This window comes from Rhopalosiphum padi, chromosome 2 (genome assembly GCF_020882245.1).
Source record: "Rhopalosiphum padi isolate XX-2018 chromosome 2, ASM2088224v1, whole genome shotgun sequence".
NCBI classification, from domain to species: domain Eukaryota; kingdom Metazoa; phylum Arthropoda; class Insecta; order Hemiptera; family Aphididae; genus Rhopalosiphum; species Rhopalosiphum padi.
In genome coordinates, this window is record NC_083598.1 from 23366879 (window position 1) to 23388750 (window position 21872).

General features: G+C 26.3%; 1 protein-coding gene across 1 annotated transcript in view; it reads left to right on the plus strand.

Moving 5' to 3' along the window:
* The window catches only part of LOC132921825 (dipeptidase 1), a 140427-nt gene extending 121539 nt beyond the window's left edge, over positions 1 to 18888 (plus strand). Inside the window, exons 5-13 of the mRNA XM_060985050.1 lie at positions 1765 to 1921; positions 10552 to 10684; positions 10753 to 10903; positions 14747 to 14813; positions 16570 to 16746; positions 16830 to 16914; positions 17016 to 17091; positions 18464 to 18602; positions 18671 to 18888. Of these exons, the coding sequence (XP_060841033.1) occupies positions 1765 to 1921; positions 10552 to 10684; positions 10753 to 10903; positions 14747 to 14813; positions 16570 to 16746; positions 16830 to 16914; positions 17016 to 17091; positions 18464 to 18602; positions 18671 to 18781 (1096 nt within the window). The 3' untranslated portion in view covers positions 18782 to 18888. The remainder of the gene's footprint in view (positions 1 to 1764; positions 1922 to 10551; positions 10685 to 10752; positions 10904 to 14746; positions 14814 to 16569; positions 16747 to 16829; positions 16915 to 17015; positions 17092 to 18463; positions 18603 to 18670) is intronic.
* Positions 18889 to 21872: the final 2984 nt, after the last annotated feature.

A 21872-nucleotide genomic window follows, 5' to 3' on the forward strand; every position in this document is an offset into this window, starting at 1 on the left:
GCGATTATTTAGAGCTAGTCATCTAATTCTAATACGGTGAACCCAAGCTTATCTTTGATCAAGTGTTATACCAAGATACTTAACAGCGGGAGAGTAGGGAATGAGGATACCATATTATAGAGAAACGTGTATTAATAATAATAAATAAATGTTAAATATTTGCGTATGTTTTTTTTTCTTTTGTAATAATATCAAATATTGAAATATGCAATTTACTTTATTAAACAAATGTAACTTTACTACAAATATACATTGTATTATTATAATGTTCTAAACCATGGATTTTAAATATTTTTATTTTAACGCATTAATTCAAATAAATACTTTCGTTTTTTAACCAAACAAATATTTTTTTTTATACGAAAAAATGAAAACTAATGCAAATAACAATCATATGTACCTAAATATTGACCTATTCCTGTAATAATAACCTTACATAAATAGGTACTGACATTTATATTATATCTGCGCTTGTGTACATATTTCATACATGCATAATATACACCTAGGTAACTATTACTCCATATTATATTATAAATGTGTACATGGTTAAACGTGTATGTATAAATTTACTTTTCTATTAGTTAATATCTTATAATAGTGAAATAATTCTATTTGAAATTTGTAATTGAAGGGTATTGCCAATTTATGATTATTTAGACCAATATAATATAATAAAATAAACTAGAATATTAAACATTTAAATCAAGTGCATATATTTTTTATAAAAAAAATAATAAATTAATACTATTCACCATTCATGTAGGTATGTTATAATATCAGATATAATTTTCAAACATGTTTCAACACTTACGAGTGACTTGAGATATTTACAAGTTTTTATTTTATGTATTACAACTTTCAACTTTAGAAGATCTGAAATAACACTACATAATAGGAGCAGTCAGGAGGTTTGAAAAAAATATTATTTTAAAGAGGTTTATAGTTACTAGTTGTATTTTTTTATTTATTTATTTCTTTTTCAAACGCTACTTGTCTTTTATTATCTACAAATTGAACGACCCTGTCCAAAACCTTATTCAGCGTGTTTCTTTAGAACAGTCAAAACTCTGGAAGTTATATTTGTATTCAATATACTTTCGTCATACTTGATATACTAAGGTACTTAATATATAAATAATAACATAAAATAATATTTGTTTTTTATCGTTTTTCTTTTTTTTTATACGATCGTCCATATTTCGTCAATATAAATACAATAAGTAGTCCGCATTAACCTCGATAATTTTAAAACCGATTATAACAGATTATAACTTATTATAAAATTATACATCGATCATATAAGTAAGTACCTGCTTTGGTACTCGGGAATGAAATGCAAGACGGTAAAACCTTTTTAAAATATGTGTATGTTTTTACTGATATATTTAGTTTAGATTTATGAACTAATAAAGTATCTGCTCAAAATCATAATCAGAAATATTTAATTAGTTTATCAGCTGACTTGCAAGTTATTTCACAATCTTTGCATCCTATTAATCTAATCACGTGGTTAAAATAGAATATTCAATAATTATTTTTTAAAACTCGTGTAAAAAAAATATATATATATTATATCGTTTAGTTTTTAGTAAAAAAAAATATGAAATGGATATTAATATATATAAAACATAAATACAGTGGACCAATCACCATAACACTTCATTTAGCCGTGAGGTATTAAAACATATTTTCCCCCACCCTATTTGTGTAAACAATATAATATTTTATATTTTAATCATTAAATGTGCGTTTGTTTTATAGGCACAACGATCTGCCGTGGAATATTCGAAAGTTCGTACACAATCAACTGATGTATTTCAATTTCTCTGCGGATTTGACGACCGTAGAACCGTGGTCGAAGAGTAATTGGTCGCAAACCGATTTACCGCGGCTCAGGAAGGGCATGGTTGGCGCTCAAGTAAGTTTAAATAATATGTATACGAAAAACCTCTGTAGCGGATGAAAGGTTTACTTTAATATTTTCCGTCAAACTCAAGCTGAATACAAAGATTACACGCGTGTTGCACTCTGAAAAAATTAACTCGCCAAACGAGTCTCACATAACAAGCTGCCCATTATCGAGCTCGCCTATTGTGTTAAACGTTAAAACCATTTTTATATTCTCTTCTTGCCGTAAACGATGTTTTTTTTTTGCTCTCGTAATTTTTCGATTTTATTCTCAACTCGTCGTCCCGTTTTTAGCTATAATTCATTCACGTATGATCCAGGTATTCATTATATATGATGGAGTGTTGATATTGCTTTATTAATTTATACGATATTATTATTATTAAAAACTACCAGACTTAGACCACTGAAATTACACATGTAACCAAAATTATTCATAGATTCCATCTCAAATTTATCAAAGATACTTTTAAACGGACATTTTGTATTTAATCATTCCAATGAAAATCTATCATTAGAATTTAAAATATTTTTTAAGTGTTAACAAAGTCGGCAATGTTCTAATTTTTTTTCCAGCCACTACTCTGTGTTAGTATAATAATTTCAATGCAAATATAATATATAATTATATATATATACAGTGATTTCTAACGTGATATAACGTAATATTTCACAGTATAATATATATTATATAATTGTCCAACAATACCAAAAATACCAACAATACTAGGAAAATATATATACCTATCGATGCCTACAAATGATGTGGACTTTTAACGATCACAGACCATATTAAATTGTCCTGATACTTTCTATACTTACGGACATTTACGAAGCATTAAAAATCCTCATTTTAAAATATAGAAAATTAAAACATCGTAATCAAAAACTCGCTGAGCGCCCTCTCGTCGATCTCAATTACATATACATAAAATGAACTTATTCAACGCATATTCGTGTTATATAATATTATGTACCTAATTATAATTGATAAACCATTAAACCAATATCTTTCATGTGGATTCCTCTCATATATCGGGATACCCGGAAATGAAAATGCAGACTCGGAAATCTACGAATCCATCAGTCATCACATATTATTTAATTTCTATTACATACATTAATACAACTTCATCTGAAACACACAATGTTATCCAATAAAAGATAATGGAAGAATCATAGAAATGTTAGATTAATACCTCTCTCCTGCAAAGTTATAAATGCAAAATTTAACATAGTAATTAAAATACTCTCCTGAGGTAGAAAGATAAGAAGTGATCATGACTCGAATAAGAATTGACCACACCCACCTAACTTACGCCTACATCATCAGTTAGAAACCAGTACTATTATGTGATACATGCAATATAATAGATCATATTATTATAGTGATCAACTCGCCCAAATATATTTAAATCCGCCAAATCCTAAATGACCCACCTCCAACATCAAACCCTCAATGATGAAAACATTTTAGCAATCTGTACATGTTTTCCATACGATAGACCTAAGCAAAAAATTATAAATTTTCCAAACATGTTATAACTATATTTATAAGGATGTAATTTATATTAATATTTATTTTTAGACATTAATTCCATGTAGGCTAAAAACCCTTGTAGTTAAATATTTTCATAATTATAAAATATATATATATATATATCATGAACCTATTATACCTATTCAATAACTTCCGTAATGTAATTCGTAGTCCTTACATCTTACTACGCCATTAACAACATTTCGAGCTTATTGCTTAAAGTCAATACAAAATATTTGATTTATATCAACACCATAAAATAAAATGTATACCACTTGAAAAATAATAATTATTTGTTACATACACCAAGCTACGTTTAAAAATGTTCCATTATTTATTTTAAATACTTATAAAATATAAGAAAAAAATAAATCTACTATGAATTCCTTATTTGAAATTTATCATTAAAGTATATCATTAAAAAAAAATACTTAGTTATTATGACTTTGAATTATTTTAAGATATTTTATACTGAAAACTAAACAGATATTCTTATTTAAATTATGTCAATTTTTTTCTTAAACTTAAATTTTAAGAAGTAGCTTTCAACATTTTCCAATTATCAATTCGTTAAATTATAGTTATTTTACTTTTAAAAACCATGCACTTTTCAAGGATCGTGATCTTAAAGAAAAAGGTGTCATAAAGATTAAAGTCTTCAACTATTATTGTATGTCGATATAAAGCTAAATATAATACATTTGTCATAAATATACTTTACAATGAAATAAATATCTTTCCAAATTGTATGTAAAATGTGCGTATATTATTATTTACATATTTATTTAAATGATTAAATTAGTAATAATCAATCAATATAATTTGGTGTAGGTAAAATTTTATAAGATATATTATTGTTTTATATAATATTATATAGTGAGTACTCGTACATTATTAACCATATAAATCTATATTTATTACTTCATGTGATCCTAATACTTGATTCGTACTTTACTTTATAGAAATTATAGAATAATGAACTACATATATATATTAGACGTCGGTATTTGTTTGTATTAGTTTTGTAAATAATGCATAAATATTAAAATACATCTTTTTGCCGATCTTTATGGGGTACTAGGGTCTATGATATTAAATTCACTTTTGTAGTTCTGTGCCTAGTGGTCGGTAAAATACATTCGAATAGAAATTGGCCCTATTGTATAGAATTGAGTACAATATAATATTCAAATTTAATATTTACATTAAGTGTGGTCAACGCTTATGGCCCTCAAATGTCGAGATACTATGTTTTCACAATTTTTGGAAAATATCACAACTGATAATCACCAATGATTTTGCATTTATATAGTATAATGCAAACATAATATATATTTGAGTATTTTAATATTTAAATACACAAAAGGAAAATTATTTATATCAAAAAAAAAAACCCATTAAAAAAATAATTATCTATGTAAAAGTTTTAATTTCAAATTCTTGTACTAAGAGAGAGAATTTTATTTTAATTTATGAATATTGCACTCCATATTTGAACACAATTGATTATAGGTATTTCGTATTATTTATTTAATCCAGATTCAAATCAAAACTTTCATTTTTTTTTAAGGTAAATTATTTAAATTCATGCCATATAATAATTCTTAAAAATTAAAAACTTGATTTTTTTAAAACAATATTTAATTTGGTATTTAGACCATAACCCAAAAATTATGATATTATTTAGAGAGTTAAATTTACGGCGGTGATATAATTATAAATTTATAAATATTATTTGAACTCATATAATATTGTATATTTAAGGCATGATTTTTTAAATGTAAAAGCTTTAACCTATAAAAAATTATTTCAATAACTGATTAAAAAATATCATTTTAAATAGAAAAAAAAAGATAGTTTAGTAATATTTTAAAGTAGAATATTAATAACAAGATACATTAATAAAAAAATTAAGTAAATACAATTTTCCTAAAATTTCAAAGTCATATTATTTGTTTTTTAGTTACAATATTCATTTATTATTATTACAATTATTAAAACTAGTTTAAAAAAAACATAAGATCTTAGTGTATAAATTAATTCATTTGCACTTATAATTTATGACAACAATATTATTTAATTGTGTTTTCTTTTTTTTTTCAACAAAAATTTCATTCCACCATAAATTATAAAACTCTTTAATTAAATATCTGATCTGTCTTATTTTTTTATTTTTTAAATAATTAAAAACAACTAAAAGAATAACGCTAAATATAGGTATTATTTAAAAAAACGAATAATGTTATTTAATAGTCGTTAAAAAACCAGATCATATTTTAATGTATTAATCGTCTTAAATGTTAAAGTGGATAAAGTTAAATATACTTGGTATGTGCGAATCTAGCATACTCAATGTAATATTTAAACATATTTACATTATATATTTAGCTATGTTGGTATTAATTTGTGCATTTTACATTTTCTAAAAAAACTTGATTTTAAATCTTTGAACTTAGTTGATTCTAGCTAGAAAAAAATGTAATTATAATTATATTAGCAACTAAGCTCTAACGCAAATTATAAGGTTGCTGCTTTAATAAAATACTTCCAAAACAATAACTATATAACATAATGGTATAAGTTATTTTTGGTTTACTGAATATTAAGTATCCGCCTACTGTACTGGAGCACATTTCTATTTGAAACCAACAATATAATTAGTTATTACTTTAATTAGGTATTTTATGGAAAATTTCCAAATTAATGTAAATATTTTTTTTTTACAAATATAGAATTTTTCCAATCGCATGATTAAACCAAAATACTTCTGTAGGTTAATATAATTAATTTTATTAAAAAAAAAAATTATTATTATTATTTATAAGTTTTAAGTGGTATTAATTTGTTTACTTGTTTGTTTTAGTTCTTCAACTTATAAAATACCCCATAAATATTTATCAAAATTGAAAGTAATATTTTTGCTATATTCAGTCGTGGTGTATGCTCACAAACATTGAATTTAAGTGGTTACGTTTACGTCTAAAATAATGAAAGAAGTTCAAACATTTCAAAAACTTTTTTTATAAAATCTGTATCAAATCACTAATATTTTAATCCAATTTTTAAATCACGAATCATATTCAAAATATAAAAATATAATATTTTCTGCTCCGTGAAATCCCTGTTAAACCAGTAGACCGAAAACTATTCAATGTTACAAAAATAATTTATAGGCCTTAAAGTTAAAAAGATTTTATACCGGATAAATCTTATCTGCAAAAATATTTAACTATAATAATTTATTATTATAACTTAAAATGTATTAATAATTTATTTATGATTAAAATTATCTTTCTATTTAATTTTTTCGGTATCTTCCTTATGATCCATCATTTTATTAAAATCCCTAATATATGTATATTATTTTACATTTATTTTTCAGTCATTTAACATATATTTCATATTATATTTAACACATTTCTAACAAACATTATTAGATATACATATTATAGTCAGAACTTTTATGTATTCATACAAAAAAACAATATTTTTTTAAAATTGTATTGACATCTCATACTTAATATTTTAATTGCGAGTTCTATACTCTGCAAAACGGAAAAAGAAAGTTATTGATTATACAATTATGTATATTTTATTTAACATTGCTGAAGTTAGGAAACGTATTTCAAAAGTAATATGTAACACATGTCATCGATTTTAACTTTTTAACTTAAACCTATGTAAAAAAAGTTGGTACCTACTTTGAATTTGTTCAAGTTTGAACATTCCTATTATATTTCTGGAAAATTGAAATGTATTAAAATTAAATTAGCCATAACCTTGTAACAAATTTAGGTTAGTAATTTATTTTATTTATTTAATTTTGAAAATGTATTCATTGAAGTTTACGACATTTGGACTGCAAAGTGCATATTATAATATATATTAAAATAAAATACGTGTTCTGTATTTTGATAAACATAATGAATGGTTTTAGATTTTTGTGCAATTACAGTGTTTTTAGATTTGTAAATACAATTTCATATCTTCAATATTCATATGTATATGTATCTAATGTACCTCTACTAACGAAATAATGATTTCATTTGTGTACATGTATAGGATAATATAATATTATGTACTAACCTAATTTAAATAGGTCAAATAACATAATTTATTAAGTTGTTAGTAGTTTTTTATTCTCAACAGTCACGTGTAATATATATATTTTTAAATTATATCAGTTTATTTTAATAAATTATGCTTTACATCAGTGTCATTATTATCGAGTTATATATTTTAGATTATACTAATTTTATTTGTTTTTTTTTTTTTTTTAATCTATTTTGTGATTTTCATTAAAAATTTCAAGAAAATAAATAAATTTGTTTGTTTTTAGATTATTAAAAATTCCATTTTATTGATAATATTCAATAACAGGAATATTATATTCTAATACATAGCCCAATGCAATGATTCATAATCTGCATTACCGATTAAAGATAGGTAGTTGATTTGAAAATAATCGGATGAAATTAAGTTCATCAAAAATTAATAATTCTTCAATAGTTCAATAGAATAGAACATTAGTATAATTTAAAACGTACGTGTGTAAAGTTGACAGTTTGACACTACTACTTTGTTCTGTAGACTTCAAACCTAGGCCTGATATTTTTCAAATCATTCCCTAAAATTTGTCAAGCAATTTTTATAATTTTCATACTTACACATTAAAAGCGCATATGCTTATACATTGTAAATCAAATTATTCAAATTACAATTATAATTCAATATTACGTGTTTTTTAAGTGGATACCAATATATATTTTCTACTTTTTTCAGAATTCAGACTCATACATTTAAAAGAGATATTTTAAAAATTTTAATTACTTCAACGATAATTATTTTTACTAATTATAATCGTTTTAGATTTATAAAATACTAGTTATTAGTTTCTATATTTAAGATAGGGTTATAGGAAATCCCATAATAGTGCAAATTAAGTACAACTCTGTCCAGTGCCTATTTAATATACTGGAAAAACTTATCTATATTAATGACTATTTGCTTTTCACGGATTGAAATGTTACCAAATAATTTATGGAACGAATAGCTTACGCAATATTCGTAAATATTCATCAGGTTTCAATCCTCTTGAATAAACTTACCTACCTATATCTATTTATTTTAGAAAATTTATAGACAATTTCTATACTTTTGAATTTTGATAAAGTTAATATTTAGCTAAATTGATAAAGTATTTATTAAACATAGATTCTATAGTAATAATATTCGTCTAAAAAATAAAAAATTTAAAATAAGTATTAATATGTATTTTCAGAATTGTATTTCAAAAGTATTATTTTCTATACAAAATTAATGATAAAAATTTAAAAACCTATTTATAATTAATGTAAGCATAATCAATTTTTCAGTTAAAACATAATATGTATAATATGGTTGCTTATTTTTTTTCAGAAATTAAATTTAAATTTCTCTTATCTTATAAGTCTTAATTACACGTTGACTTTTATAATTTATTTATTTATAAATATGCCAAGCTTAATTAACTTGTTTTATTCGTTAAAGTATTCAGAGAATTATAATGTTTTAGCACAATATGGTTTTTGTAATCCTTATTCAGTGCTTTGAACAAATTATACCGGTAGGTATAACAGCCAACAGGAACCACCAAAAACAAAACCATCGACTAAAAAGGAACGACAAATAATATTTTCTTATCATTCTTATTAGATGAATGAATTATTTTCAATACTTAAAGTTTACGAGTAGTTGATATCTACTAAATCAGACAATAACAGTTACGAATTCCCTTTATCGTTGTACCCAGTTATTAATTATTATCATATTACTAGGGTAAATTTGTGTTAGGTATAATGTTACACAATAATATGTGATTCATTATTTTTATTTTTGTTTTATTTGACATTATTGATGTTAATTATATTGTTGTTAAAATAATTTTTATCTCCACAATCAGAAACTAATTTAAATCTCTAGACTTGTTTTGAATTCCTTTTTGCTATTTCATTCGATATAATATATTAATCTTCTATTATATTACTACCATTATTATTATTATTATAAAATTATTAGGTATGTAAATTAAATATATTCATTCAAGTAGGTATTGATTATATAGTATTTTATAGTTTAATTACGCCAATCCGTTAATGCCTATATTATGTATAATGTATATCGTAAATGTACCTAATTAATAGCACATAGTTTGTATACTACTCAGTATTTTAGTTGAATTATTCATATCTTTAATAATATGTCAATTACTAACATTTATCTACAGTTGGTCAAATCGATATATATTAATGCAATCGATAAAATACATAGCTCTCATAATCCCATCATATCGTGTTAACTAAATGATAATATTTAATTTGATTGACAATTTAGAAATGTTTAATACTGGTCATTAATGCACCCGTCGCGTATCGTATATAATATTATATACCTACGTTTTCAAACTTATTTAACATTATATATGCAGTGTAAAATATTATGAAGTATGATTATTAAAAATTATTATTTGTTAAGTAGAAAAAGTGTATTAGGTACATTGGAACATTTTTATGTTGTTTATTACATGGATATATTTTATGTATCATATTGATGAATAATATAATTAAATGAATTAATCATGTTTACAATTTTCAAATATATTACAAACTCACACTTACTCGAAATTACTTATTTGTAATAGAAAGAAACTTACTATTATTGAATCATAATTGAAATTTTTTAAATGTATGTAGACATTTTCACATAATTATAAGTTATAATAAAAAATGTATTGAAATCATATTTTATCTTTTTAACAAATCGCAAAATCGCGATTTTTTATAATGAGAACATAATATTACTTAAAGATAAATACATATATAGCCTAATTGCCTAACTGCCTAAAATGTATGATTAAATGTATTGTTATAAAAGCTTGGTTTCTACCAGAAGAAATAACTTTACACGCCATGCCATTAAAAATCCAAAATAATAATCGTTGATTTAATAACCATATTATATGCCACCATAGTGGTTTAATGATAATTAGCGTTTATCGATGATTAAGTACCTACATAAAATTATGTTTTTTTTAACATCTTGTGTGCATGCGTTGTTGACAGTTTTGGTCAGCATATGTACCCTGTGGCAGAAAGCACTTGGATGGTGTCCAAACTACAATGGAACAAATTGATGTCATTAGGAGGTTGGCTGAAACCTATTCCAGTGATTTACAGCTTGTAACATCGGTAAAAGGTACGACATAAATCATAAATATATAACATGTCTTTTTCTAATTGCATATATCTATATCGCTTAATCAGGAATACGAGAGGCACACAAAGTAAGAAAAATTGCTAGTCTAATTGGCGTCGAAGGTGGTCATTCACTGGGTAATTCACTAGCAGTACTCAGGATTTTTCATAGCCTCGGTGCCCGATATTTAACCTTAACGCATACTTGCGATACATTGTGGTAAGAACACAAAACATTATTGCCTATTTTTATACTAATTAACATCCATACAAAATATTAAGTTATTTCAAACACACAATATGTTATTACAATTGTAAAAATTTGACAAACATTCAGTCTAAGAAATCATATGATTTTATATCATTAAATTTAAAATTAACTACTTATAGTCTATAGGTAACATATACATTTTTCATTGCGAACAATTTTAATATAATTAGTTTTTAATAGAGTGAATAGATAAGCACAAATACATTCTAAAATGTTATATTTATTTTTTCACTTTCGTGTTGATAAACCACTATTAACATTAGATTTTCGAAAGACAACCAAAATTTATAATTTTAAAACCTAGCTTATACAAATTAGTTTTATAAAACCACTGATGTATAAATATTGAAAATATTAAATACTAAACAAAAAGTTGTTTTTATTAATAATTATTTAAAGCTTAGTTGAGCGAAGGGATTAATACACCACAAATCGTCAGAGTGACCATTGTGACTTCGTTCATCTAATATGCACATCCAATTAAAATGCTAATATACCAAAAACTATAGATTGAAAAATAATTTCTAATCAATATTTTCGATAGTCATTTGAAAAACAAAAATTTTAATAATGGATTCTCCAACAAGAATAAGTGTAAAATAATAAAGAATAAAATTATGATACCAGTAAGATTGTGCTTATGTATTTTCAATTTTTCCAATTGGAAAATTAAAAACCTAAATAAATAAAAGTTAATTACTTTTGATATAAATGGTTATTAACTGTTAATACTACTTCACTGTCAATATAATCTTTCCGTATACGAGTATAATTAATCTTCCGTGGCGCTCAATGACAAAATATTCGAAATATCAAATGACATTTTACAATAGTATACATAATACCTTACACGCTTCGGGCCGCAAGTTACATGCGTGAAACAGAATCTGATTAAACCTCCAAGTCTTCTTAATTATTATGCCAATAAGTTATATTTGTGGAATCCACTTAATGTATCAAACAACTTTCATAATTAACTTTATCAAATTTCGTTAATTTGAATAAAGCTAACTATAACAACTGTACATGTTCAGCTCATATTATGACTTTGTGTGTTCTATATTAGTTTCTCGGAGTAAGCTAAATTGTGTTAGTATATATATATATAATATTAGGAATATAAATATATTATATTGATGTATGCAAATAATGAAACTCGTGAACAATAATATTATACTGTCTCATTTATTCGCGTTCTTTTGTTCCTAGTTAATGGATGTAATAATAAGTGGCATTATTTCAGAAAAACGTCAATACAATCTTAGGACTTTTTATTTCTGTTTCGTAACAAAATGCTCGAGGGCGTGCGTTTTTACTGACTGTTCGGAAAAAAACAGTAGAGATCGCGATACAATCTATAAATCTAAGAGCAGAAGATAAAAACAAGATAAATCACCTAGCCACTTTGAGAGTGTTTAGAAATAATAATACTTTTTTTTTTCTTAATTCGGCCCATTGGTTTCTTATCAATCCGCACACGCACACGAGCTAAACGTTTGGAAAGGGCGCGAAGGAGACGGACAGGGCGCGAGAGAGCGGACGGCGGAGAAGGAGAAGGAAAAAAGGTCCGAATTGATTGAATTTCGTCACACACACGGTCGTTAAGTGTTCTGCAGCAAAGCACATTCGAGTGGTTTCAATGGTCTAATCGAATACGCGCGCGGGTCATGTCCTACATAAACTTTATTGACTCTGACCATGAGAGTAATATATTATTATGTTATGTGTAAGGTATTGTCGCCGCGCGCCACACGACGGCCGTACACGGTAGATGAAATCGAAAACAAATGCGCTGATGGCCGCTATAATAATAATAATAATAATAATAATAATATTAGCTGTATTGCTCCGCGGCCGTTTTGGGTTTAATCGAGAACGAATATTTCTCGTTCGGTTTTTATTTACGATTTTATAACGGTCGGCAATAAAATGTGGCACGTGCTCGTGCGTTCTTGCAGGCTGCGGATGCCGAAGGTTAGGTTAGCCTATATATACCTTTAAAATATAATACACTACACGGGCTTTTGCAGTGTTTCTAAAAACGTTCGTGCGGCGTCGGCATACGTGTATTGTTGCCTATATTGACATATTTAGATAATAATATAGTATTCAATAAACAAATACGACGGTGAATTGGCTTACGGCTTGTGGCGTCTGCGCTTCCTTTTTCAAACGGCTTTTTTTTTTCTTTTTAAACTGTCTGTTGGTCGTTTTACAACCATTGAGTAATGCAATTTCTTGGTATGAAAACGAATTAGATATTTTTTGAGTTACCGTTGTATAAAAACTGATTGTCTGTATGATAGGTATGGTTGTTGTATTATACGTTTATGCGCAGTTGAAATCAATTCATGCGTGAATAAACCATTCTGTACATCAAAAAGTAACTACACATATTATTATATATATTATAGGTAATGTAGGTTTTATAATTATATTGTTTTAGGTATACACCTATAATATTTTATTTTTATCTTTTTCCATTTTCAAAAATAAAACCTCTACATAATAAATATTATTATATACACACAACATAATAATATATGATATTGTTTTTTTTTTTTTTTTTTTATTAATAGTATATTAAAATTTACCAATTTCACATTAGGGTTTGTTATTTTATGTTCCGAGCTATTTAAATACATTTATACAGCACGTGTCTATTTCTAAAATTAGATTTTACATATTAATGTTTGAAGTACGATTATTCAGTTTGTTTAAGTAAGTATACATTAATATAATATTTAGTCAATGAGTGGGTTTTGTTTAGTAACAACAATACGGATTCTAGAGTGCAAGTTAATGTCGTTTGATTTTAATGGATGTTCTATTTAAAATAAAAGCGATACACTGTGATGGTTTTACATGTTTTTGTGCTTAATTATACAGTTTTGCATAACATATTATACCTTTTACGTTCAAAGTCATTTGAATAACCACTGGTTGTGTAAGGATTCGATTTGTCTTAATCTCAATGTTCAGTCGATAACTGATTCGATAAAGTCATTGTATCCTGTTTGTGTCAAACAAACGAGTGCTTCAATCATATCATATAATATACATACATATCATATGTAAATAGTAAATAGGTTTTACGCATGCTGTGCAATATTATTATATTGTATTTGATACATCTGACAGAATGCCGGAAAAGGAATTTAAGGTTTTTATTTTTTTCTGTTCGTCTCATTTCATACTTTCATAGTAAAAAGTACTTTTTAATAATTTTTTGATATCAATGAAGAAGTGATATTAATACACACCGCTCTTTATCAGCACGTCTATACACGAATATATTAAAGGACTCTGTTTATTTAAAAAATGTATAAGCATTGTAAGGTACTATTTGAAACGGTCATGCCGCGAATCATTCGGTTTGCAACCCTTATTTTTCGATTTGAACTGTAAACTACCTATACATCCGAGAATCGGCAGGGGGATCTTTTAGTCAGTTGATGACGAGACGTTTATTTAGTCGCGGGTCACAGCACCAAACAATATATGTGTAGGTACTATCCCTGCCGACCCCTACGCTTTTATACGTATTGCACCACTGACCCAACGATATATTGTATAGATTAGAATGCTTGTCAGTACGTTGGACAGTTTTGGTCTTTGGAGGTAGACACATTTCGTATCTCAATAATTCTGCAGATTATTATTTATGATATTACATTTTTTTTTTTTTTTTTTTTTTTTAGAACGTTAACAAAAAATGTCTGTTAGGTAGGCAATGGAATTAATAACTTAACCTCACCGCGAATAAATAATATATTATATTGTTTTTAATAGGGCTGGCTGTTGTTCCGGCTTAGATTCGCCAGAGAATGAACATCAAGGGTTATCTCCATTTGGTTTGGTAAGTACGCATAAATAATACATATATATATATATATATATATATACAGCACATTACGTATTATATATTATAATTTATAATATACATTAACAACATGGACATTTCGATATTAAACTCGCATTCATTGGACGTAATATTAAACACAAAATAAACCGTATTCATACCTACTATCATAATATAGTTTGTCTTAAATCTAAAGCATTAGTGTATACTAGTCTAACAATGACTTGATCCCATTCATAACCTATTGGTCGTTTGGTCGTTGATATATTAATATTATAGACAATACAAATACAAACCGCCGTAAAAAATGTATCTTTGTAAATACTATTATATTTTAATTTATCGTCGAGAACAGCATACACATACAGGTACTCGAAAGTCTCATTATTTAAGTAATACAAATTTGAAATTTTCACTACACGGTAAATGTTTGAGTACAATTTAAATAATTAATACTACAGTTCCTTCACTGTCGTTTGATGTACAATAACATTAAACAATGCAATTAAAAAATAATAATAATAATAATAACGGCTGACATATTATATAAATGCCACTTAACAGTACATTTACTTACCTACTTCTAATCTAAATCGATCATATGACTGTGCCACTGCTAGTTATACGCACTAGTATTAGTAGAGTACAATCTCATATTTATTTCACGTATTGAAATACTGCAATGCACCACCTATAGCTAGTTGGTGTGCTAACGTGTCAATAAGCACGCGCCAAGTGCACAAGTATATGTACACTGTACACCATACTATGTAAGTTCTTCATTTCGGGTTTTCGGAATTCTTGATTTGCAAACCAATTATAGACCACTATACAATAATATGTTATATTTACAATTGTCATTTCATAATAAAATAAAAGGTTTATGAGGTTTATGTATTATTTCATAATTTAAATAAATAATTATCGAGCTAATTATACACCTAATACAATTAACTAAAAGTCTAAAACAAAATATCCCATACGCATTTGGAAAAATTTGAAACAGGACTATTTTTAAACATAAACCTCGCAGTTATAAATTATATATATGTATTGTTGTACATTTGTAATATCTATCTCATTCTGTATTTATTTTGAAAACTAAATAATATGTTTATTTAACTAATACGTTTATTCTGTATAGATATAAAATACTGTTTCGTTATAGTTTTCTAGAACTCTACGTTTGAATTGACGTCTTTAGTCTTTCGACAGAATATAATAACGTAAAAATTCATAAAACTAATAATTCGTTTTTACGAATGACATAAATACAGTATATTGTGATACTCTAAAGAAAGTATCGATTATACATATTATATGAGTAAACGATGGTTGTGAAAAGGGTTGACAGTAATTAAAGATATCTAAGTGAACTAAACTCTAGTAATATAATCGTATAGGTTTAGCTGTAAATACGGTTTTACGGTATTAAATTTACAATACACACTGATTTAACAACGAAACATGATGTTTTATTTTATTTTTTTCATATTATTGAAATTAACTTAAAAAGAAGTTATTCCATTATAGTGTAATCATTTGATTACAATTATTGCATAATACATAATAAACCCTAATGAAGTTTTCGACAAATGTAGAAGTTTTTATTTACACGAAATTAACCAAGTGTTAATTTATTGTAACCGTTATTGATTTATAAAATATTACTCACAATTATAATATTACACCTACTTCTTAACTTAGATATTTATAATCAATGCTATTTTATCAATTTATTATTAATTTTTAGCTAGTACTCAGAGAATTGAATCGACTTGGAATGATGGTTGACCTTAGTCACACGTCTGTCAAAACAATGGAAGACGCACTTAACTATACTCTAGCACCAGTAATTTTCTCACATTCATGTGCATATTCGTTATGCACTTCATTGAGAAATGTTCCTGATCACGTGCTCAAACTAGTGGTACACGCAAGTTTATTATTATATTTTAAATCGAGTAAATACATATTATTACCATACTGAATATTATACTATTTTAATTTTAGGCCTTAAACGATGGTATAGTTATGGTGAGCTTCTACTCCTATTTTATAAGCTGTAATTCTACATCAACTTTGGAACAAGTTATTGGTATGTACTTAATATCGTAGAATACTAAATAATTATTGCTAGTTTTTTAAGTTTGTTAAAATAAAATTATATTGTTAATATTCTTTTCGCGCAAATTTCAGCTCACATTAACCACATTAAAAACGTAGCTGGAGAGGACCATGTCGGCCTAGGTGCTGGTTACGACGGAATTAACCAGTAAGAAAAATAATTGATTAGAAATAATTTTAATACTAGAATATAAAATAATAATCTTCAACCGGTATTTATACAATAGGCATTATTATTTTACGAACAATTTATATAGTAAAATGTTTGATATGATGTGGCCAGCGTGGGTTAGGTTAGGTAGGTACGTTGGTACAATAAGTACATGATACGCGATGATGACATTTGTTTTTATTGATATTATAATCTATTCGGCAAATTTCATTAACTACTTTTTCTATAACTAAAATCAAATCCTAAATATTGTGTTTATAAAATAATCTGATATGAGTATAATAATATGAAAAATTTCGCACCTCCCTCACCTAACCTGAAATCCAGCCGATGTTATAGGTTAGTTTTTTACATATTATATTATTATATTTAATAAACCAATAAACGTGCATGTATTGCGTATTAAACGCGTATTCGTATACTATCATTTAAATACTGCAGGATTATAAATATTATCAGGCCACCCGTTACCTATAGGTACCCATTACGATATTATACTGATGATTATTATTAAATAATTATACTGAATAAAAAATTGATTTGTCAGATATGTATGTTTATAAACACTTTAAACCATAGTGTACGATGTATCTTTCTAATATAATAATACTATAGAATCTAACACAATATTTGGTTTATTCAATCGTGAATCGTGATGACATAATATGTGTAATTAATGCAGCAACTCTGTGTTATGGATTATCAGGCTCAAATCTGTTAAGCGTTAAGCCGATTTACAATAATTCCAATAATTCACACTAAAATAGTAAAATATAACATAATACGAGTATAGGCAATAGGCTACAATATAAATGTATTACACTGTAGATATTACTAGATACCTATACTTATAATTATTATTATATATCATGTGTTAAACATCATTGATATTTGGGAAATATCATATTATGTAATATAATATCTAATAGATACCTATGTAATATTATAACACGATACTACAGTGAATATTACGCGTATAAATATACATATAACTGCATTAGAACTGGAATTAGGATTTTGAAGCACATATAAACGGATGGCTTTCCAGTTCTTAGATACATTAATAAGCTTTAAAATATACTTTTAAAAATACTGTTTGAAACCATATTTTTACAGGACGTTTTCTTATTCACTTTTCACCTAATTAAAACCTAATCAAATTATAAAATATATTTTTATTTAATTATTTTTTATTATTATTATCAATATCAATGATATTCATGGTAATTAATTAAACCAAATATTAAAATCATATTGAAAATGTATTTTCTAAACATTATTGTCATAGTACATTTAAAACTACTTTTTAATAACGGTGTGTTGTATTATACGATCTAAATGATTTCAGCACTACGAAAGGACTTGAAGACGTATCGCATTATCCTCAGCTATTAACATCATTAATGAGTAACCATTCGTGGACTGAGGATCAAATAAAAAAACTTGCAGGCAATAATTTATTAAGAGTCTTTTCCAAAGTAGAGAAGGTAATAATAATAAATGAATACACTGGTGTCAATTATATAACTTACTGAAAATATTAACTTATTTTCAGGTGAGAGACGAATGGAAAGAAGATGGAATGAAACCAGTTGAAGACATTTTGGTGCCATTGAATAAAGAACCTCTGTTACCCAATTGCACAGATGGATATAATATGACTTGATGTTATTAAATATACATAATTTAGCAGTAGTGCCTACGGTAAAAAGTGAAAATTCTCCGTCGGATAAACGGAATCTAAAGAGCTCTAGTGGTGTCTAGAGCCCCAATTATATCATAGTTGGGAACTGTTTAGTTACATTTGTATGCATTTTTACATTGACACAAAAAAATTAATAACAACATAGCTACTCCTAAACTTACATTTTTTTTTCAAACACGTGAATCCATTTAAATCAGAACAGATTTCGCAATATTGTAATAAAATTTACTTCGATAGGTAGGTAATTAATAAATAAAACGTATATGTATTGGTCCGTATTTCGTATGAAACTTAAGTAGGTATCCAGAAACAATTTTTTAAATCAGCTATTAATTTTGAAAGTTTATGGAAACATCAACCAATTTTTCATCTTATCTCTTATGTATACGTGTTCCTAAGTTAAAAGTTTATAAATGGATAGAGAAAAATGTCATAACAACGCCCATGCACACGCATAGACTTATGATTACATTGTTACGTATTATGTTGAATAGCAGTTATTCATTTATCAACGTATTCAACGCTCTGTAGACCAGACAACTTAGTTGAATTTGTAAAATATTTTATTTAGACTCAATAATATAAATGACTATTATTGAGGCAATCATTAAAGTTAGTGTTACACCATGAGTACCATTGTTGAAATTAATTTTTTATTTATATAATTATATGCATATGTATATTATTATGTTAATTATAATTAAGTGTTTTAAAAAGTGTTCATTAGAGTTTAAAGTAAGTTAAACAATAATAATAATAATAATTTAGAAAATATTTTGAGTTTAATATTATATTAGGTATTAAATTTAAATAAATGAATACAATTTTAAACATATTGTTTTTGTTAAATATGTATACCCATATTATTACCTATTAAACAAAAATGTGTACTATACAACTACCTACACTATATGTAGACCATTGAATAACTATTGGTTACATGCGTTACAGCCAATAATAGTTCTATTGAATATTGCTGAAAATGTGTAACAGTTATAACTTATAACTTATAAATATTGTACCTGGGTATTAAAATATGGGTATAGTTTTTAAGTAAAACTATTTTTTGACACGTAATATTTTGTTAACACTGCTCTTCACATTTGCATCAAAAACATTTTTTTTTTTTTTTAATCAATACGCAGTCGAACACTTGTATTTTTCGTTCAGTTGCATTTGGGATGCAATCGGAATACATGCTCCATTTTACGGCCTAGCTGTTACAAATAGATAGCAATCGGAGCATAAAGAAGGTAAAAAAGGTCAACATGGGAAGAAATCGAAATACGCCCAGCATAAGTCTTTGATGTAGGTACGTTTGCACGTTCAATAGTTCGGCCAAAAGGGAACAATCGTTTATCGTACTCAATCTATCGCTACGCGGAATACATTTTATATTGTGTGCGTTTGGACTTCTGACGGTCTTATCGTACAACAGTTTACGGCTATTTTCGAGTCATTGTGTTAAGACAAGTTGCGGGACATCAGAATTGGGCATTAAATGCGGAGTCGCGGATCCAATTCACGAAATCCTGAGCACATTCGACAGCCAAAATCGTATAAATTTAATTAAATTTGTAATTATTGTATGAGTGGACAGGTTATTCATATCGTAATATAGTACCAGGATCACATATAGTATACAATTTGCGGTCAGTATAAAAATGTCATACAACTGTACATTTGGATGCCTATACAAAAACTTCTTATGGCGTTGACCATCCGTCTGTGAAGTTTTTTTTCGAAATTTATGTGTCATAAAATATCAATATGTATTATCATATTATTATAACGAGGCGCCATTTAAACAGACCCACTTCAGTGTTATGAGCAATCATTTAAAAAAAATAATAATTGAATAAAAGTCAAAAGCTGTATAATATTGACATATTATTATTATGAAACTATGATTATACTATTTATACTTATTAAAATCGACGATAGAAATATCTAGATACTTTTATTAAAAACTTAGTGTAATTTTTTTTTTTTTTTGAAATATTTTAAATTGATATCTATTATTATTTGAATCAATCTGAGCAAATAATTTCATGTACATAATTGATAAAATAATACTTCTTAAACTTTCGATACATTTAAATGATTTACTAGTTATTTTAAACTTCATCGTGATATTTTTCAACATTCATCATTCTCTATAAAAATCGCAACAAACAAAAACGATAAATACAATAAATACATGAAATACACGACCATTAAAAAAAAATCATCAATAAACTTGGAATTTATTCAAAGTGTATCTGGTGAGTTCAACTTTTCTTCCTATTTGATAGCACTTTATTGTGCTCTACAGTCAGACCCATTGTTGAGCATGGTATCGTCATTTGGGACACTCATATTGCTGATGATTATATACAAGTCGAAAGGGTCCAACGAAAGTCCAAAAACTTTGCGAAATACGCTCTCAATATTGACTCCCTTTTTCACGACTACACACCTGTACTCCGTATTCTTAATTTAAACTCGAAGCAAACTGCAGTCTGCAAGCATACCTACAATCATTTTTTCTTTAAATAAGTTCTTTTGTGGTTCAATTAACTCGCTTTTTCTTTTTGATAAAATTAATTTTAAGGTCCTATAGTCTGCCACATTCAAAGTTTACCTCAAATGTTTCATTACACATCGATCGGCTAATAATATTCAAAACAAATTCATTGACTGTATGAATGACTTGTCAATAATGAACCTTCGCGTTTGACACGTGTTGATTTGTTATTATTAGTTACTATGCCTATTACATAACTTATCTAAGTGGTATATTGTTGTTATATATATAATATATTGAGCTCTGGGTCGTTTATCATAAAAAATAAACAACATAAAAACCTATGTAATTCATTAAGTTTTTAAGAAAACTAAAAATTGAAAATAAATATGTGTAATGTACATGACCATATGGAACCAATAAGAAATCACTTTTAAATTGACATTCTGTATAATAATCAAATTTCCACTGTAGATCTATTGGCTGCATACGAATTGTCTCCCGATATAAAAATTGCGATTTGTGACATACTAATTACGTCCTGGG